The following is a 4,204-nucleotide window of genomic DNA, read 5'->3' as shown; positions in this document are numbered from 1 at the left end:
AATTTCTATTCCTATAGAATAATCAACATTAAAACTGTGTCCCTAAGACAAATGTATAAAATGTAGGCTTTTAACCCATTTTGTCCCATTGTCCCACATAAAAACTTAAACTGAACAACATAAATATACCACTTATAGCTATTTTGAAATATTTGAATATGTATTTAGAGAATTTAAAAATTTGGCACTTAATGGGTTAACTAAATTTGACAGGACTAATTTCTTTCTAAGGTTTTGAGGTTTTGCTATGTAAAAAGCAGTAGATCCGACATAGAAGGGAGGATGTGAACCAGTACAGGTAGAACAGAAATATCAGAAATTTTGCTATTCTGCCATCCCCTTTGAAATAAAATTAATGTAAGCATGGGTCAACAGTAAATACTATTACTTGACAGAATCCTTTCTGTCTACAGTTGTAAAAAATGTAGCTGTAATATCCTAAAAGGATATATTCAGTCCTACATACAGCAACTTGGAAAATGTTAGTAAGACACAAAATAATCAGAATACCTTTTTTAAACGTTTAAACACACACAGTATAAAAAATTGATAGCATACTCATACTTTAAAAAAGACAAGGGGGGCGGTTGTCCATAATTAAAACTTTATTGAAAAACACCAAAATAGGAGATCATTGTTGTATACCTTACAAAATCAAATGTAATTACATTATCTTGGAAGAGTAACTAGAATTACTGAACTTATAAGGCTTCTGTGAGAAAACATAAATTCTGAAAGTTGCATAGATCATTAGTGTTGCTTTCTTCTAAATGAACAACCTGCAAAGGAATCATAAGAGTATATTAAAATGAAGTTTATTTCATCTTTGGTAAAACTTCAGTAGCAAAAAGTATGTTTTAAGTAAAAACTTCAGTTTCAGGAATGTTAGATTGATATATACATACAAATTATTTATCCCTTCATATCACAAATTTGCTATTATAAATCCATTATAGTTTATTCTGCTATGACCATAATTGTCACTCTGGTTTCTCAAATCATATAATGGAGTCTAGACCATTAGCCTGAATTCAACAATAAAAAACTGTTTTGAAGATAGTTTTTTAGAACTATTCAGAATAGTTTTCCTCAAAAATTAACTCCAAGTTCTTCTCAGATCTGTTAGGAAAACTGCTATAGATGCACCTTTGAACCATATGTCAGTATTTGACACAAAAGTCCAAAATCATACCATGAAATAAAGGTTTCAAAAATCTTGCGAATATATTTTAAGAGTAATATTACTCTTAAATATCATATGCTGACTTTGTACTCAGATCTTACCAAATCACACTAAATAGACCTTGGATTTACTGTTAATACCCTCGTAACTATTTCAGTGAAAACAACACAGAACTCACAGCTCCAAAATAAATTTCACACCAAAATAAACTTCATATCATAATGAAGTTGTAAATCTGCAAATATTACTATGAAAAACTATATACAAAATTATTTTTTCTTACTGCTCTAAAGTGAAAGAGGAATAGAGTTTTATATTAATCATTAAGTAGTTGTTCATAAAAATGAAACCTGTGGCATTTTAATTATATAATAGTTATCTTTTCTTCAGTTTGCAATGATAAAAAAAAGTTAAATATACCAAATACATATGGAACAAAATATTTACAAGAGAAATTTTTAAATCCTATGATTTTTATTGTTTTTTTTTTTTTTTGAATGTTCACGCTCTTCTGCCTTTGGCAATGCTTTATTTTATTTTTTAATTTTTTTTAAAGAGAGAGAGAGAATTTTAATATTTATTTATTAATTTTTTTTTAGTTTTCAGCGGACACAACATCTTTGTTTGTATGTGGTGCTGAGGATCGAACCCAGGCTGCACGCATGCCAGGCGAGCGCGCTACCGCATGAGCCACATCCCCAGCCCCTATGATTTTTAAAATCATAGGATTATATGTAGTTACTCTTGCTCCCATTCTGATTTATTTTTAATTTATTCCAAGCTAAGCAAATTGGGTGAATAAGTACAAAAGAAAGTGTTCCAAATTTAGAAAAACAATAAAGGAGATCTTTGTAAAGTCAAGAGCATGAATTTATCCAAATGAACTGGGCACTATTTACTAAAAAAGTCCACAATGAAAAATTTTAAAAATATCTCATCACTGGGTTAGAAAATATCAAATGATAAACCTTCTGTGAGTCTGGCCTTTCCTCCTGTAGGCTGGCACAACACTGTTGAACAACCTACACAAAGAACCACTGTCTGGGCATGGCTAAAAACTGTGGTAATCTTGTAGCAACCTGGAAAAAAAAAAAAGGCAATATTAAAAGTGAAAAGCCGATGAAATCATAGCACCTGTTTGGCATATCTAGTAATATGTAAATAAATATTATTTAAAAAGTAATGTTTTATTTATCTCATGTAAGGATTTAGTGCTCGAACATCAAGTCACATATGTTACAAACTTTTCTAGTAACCACGTAAGTTTGTTTAAAGGGTAAAAAATTAATATTTTCTTAAACTTGATATTTCAAAAATACTAGCATTTCAACATGTAATCAATTTTTTTGTAATGCTACATCTTCAAAGTCCAGTGTACCTTTTACCCTTAAAGACCATCTCTGTTTTGATTGCACACAAATGTGCTCAGTAGCCACATATGGCTAATGGCCACCACACTGGGCAGCCTGGCTTACATTGAAAAATCAACTTTTCATCACATCATAAAAAAGAAAACTCATCATCTGAACAACTTAATGTATTTATTAAGTCAATTATCAGATTCCCTTCGGATGCCCATCTTTACCTTTCCCAAATATGTTTCTACAATGACTTGAGTATATTATTATGAAAATATTCCTTGTGACATTTTCAATTCTGTAATTTCATTTCTATTCAACAGAGGATGCTAACATCTATATATACATAACAAAAGAGCAATCTCTTCAGAAATTTCCCGTAGGAAAAGAATTAAAATTTGAAATTTTACCTGGACATTTTACATCCATAAAATAAGAATTTGGACTTTGAACTAGCCGTTTCTTTTTATGTTTTTTCTTTTCCTCTTCCAAGGAAGGATGTAGCAAATCTCTAGCCAACTAAATAAAAAGGCACATTATTATTACTGGAGTTTAACCAAAATACTGGCATATTTAACCATACAGGAAATACACATGCAAAACAGGAACAACAGTCATACTCGATAACAATTAAGATATTTTAAAATTTTAATAAAATCTGGTCATTTTCGCCAATACTTTGCGTTTCCAAAGACCTGCCATGGGGCTTTTTGACGATCAGAACGCCAATGGTAAAGCTAAACTCGTTGTTTACTCAACTACATAATAGTCTTCAATAAAAACAAAACTGCGGTGCTAACAAGACTGACTCTGGACTCGCTGAAAGTAGAAACCGCTGAAGTCGTAAGTGCTCGCCTTGGTGATTTCTGCCCCCAGGGCAGAAATCTGATCTGACAAAACTTGAGATGAGACCGCCCTGGACGGAATTAGTACGTAAAACAACTGCGAAGGCAATGTTGAAAACGAAACAAGCAAGAAACAGCCTCCCAGAGAAAGCTTCAGGGGCGAGAACCACGAAGCTCCAGAAAACCAAAAAAGATTCCAACGATCACAGTCTCGTCTGCGCCTACCCAAAACAAGTGACGCTGTGAACAGTTCCACTCCTAGCCACCGACTCCAGATGGCAGTCCAGGGCGGCTCCGGGTCCACCCGGCTCCACGCCCGTGCAGGGCCCGCCATGCCGCGCTGCCCGGGCAAGTCACAACAAGCCCTCACACGCGAGAAGTGCCCAGCGATTCCAGCCGCCGGCCACCTCTGGCAGGGAGCGTCGCGGTCAGGGGAAGCCGTTAGGCTCAACTGCCCCCTATAACCCCGGACAGACCGAAAGCCCGAAATAAATCCTGAGGCCGAAGAAAACAACTCACAGGCATGGTGATGCTTCGCAAGCACGGTCCGTCCAGATCCAGCAGGCGACAGAATCTTCTGGCTAGCAGCACGCGATCGGGCGCTCGGCACAACTTCCGGGATAGAGGTGGCTGGGAGGAGCGGAGCGGACGGTGGGGCGGACCCGTCCACTCTAGGCGCTCTTCTCGGTGGTGAGGACGCTCCGTCTGGGTCAGCGGGTCTAGGCCAACGAAGGTTCCCAGGGTGGCGAGGGTGCTGCTGTCCTCATCCCCACGAACCTGCTGCTAGGCCGCAGGCTCCGCCCTGAGCCAACGGCGTT

General features: G+C 36.5%; 1 protein-coding gene across 2 annotated transcripts; it reads right to left on the bottom strand.

Annotated features, from left to right (window-relative positions):
• Positions 1 to 587: 587 nt before the first annotated feature.
• On the bottom strand, positions 588 to 4,047 carry RPS27L (ribosomal protein S27 like). 2 transcript variants are annotated; one of them, XM_081293625.1, is made up of 4 exons: positions 3,906 to 4,047; positions 2,952 to 3,060; positions 2,152 to 2,262; positions 588 to 779 (listed from the first exon to the last, which is right to left on the bottom strand). In XM_081293625.1, exons 1-4 carry the CDS (start codon positions 3,909 to 3,911, stop codon positions 751 to 753), a joined length of 255 nt encoding a protein of 84 aa, XP_081149751.1. In that variant the 5' UTR covers positions 3,912 to 4,047; the 3' UTR covers positions 588 to 750. The 2 variants fall into 2 exon arrangements, with proteins under 2 accessions (XP_081149751.1, XP_081149752.1); XM_081293626.1 differs by lacking the exon at positions 3,906 to 4,047 and adding an exon at positions 3,612 to 3,882.
• Between the last annotated feature and the right edge of the window lie 157 nt (positions 4,048 to 4,204).

This window comes from Spermophilus citellus (genome assembly GCF_964194105.1).
Source record: "Spermophilus citellus genome assembly, chromosome: 4".
Classification (NCBI taxonomy): Eukaryota; Metazoa; Chordata; class Mammalia; order Rodentia; family Sciuridae; genus Spermophilus; species Spermophilus citellus.
This window is presented reverse-complemented; position numbering and strand designations above follow the sequence as displayed.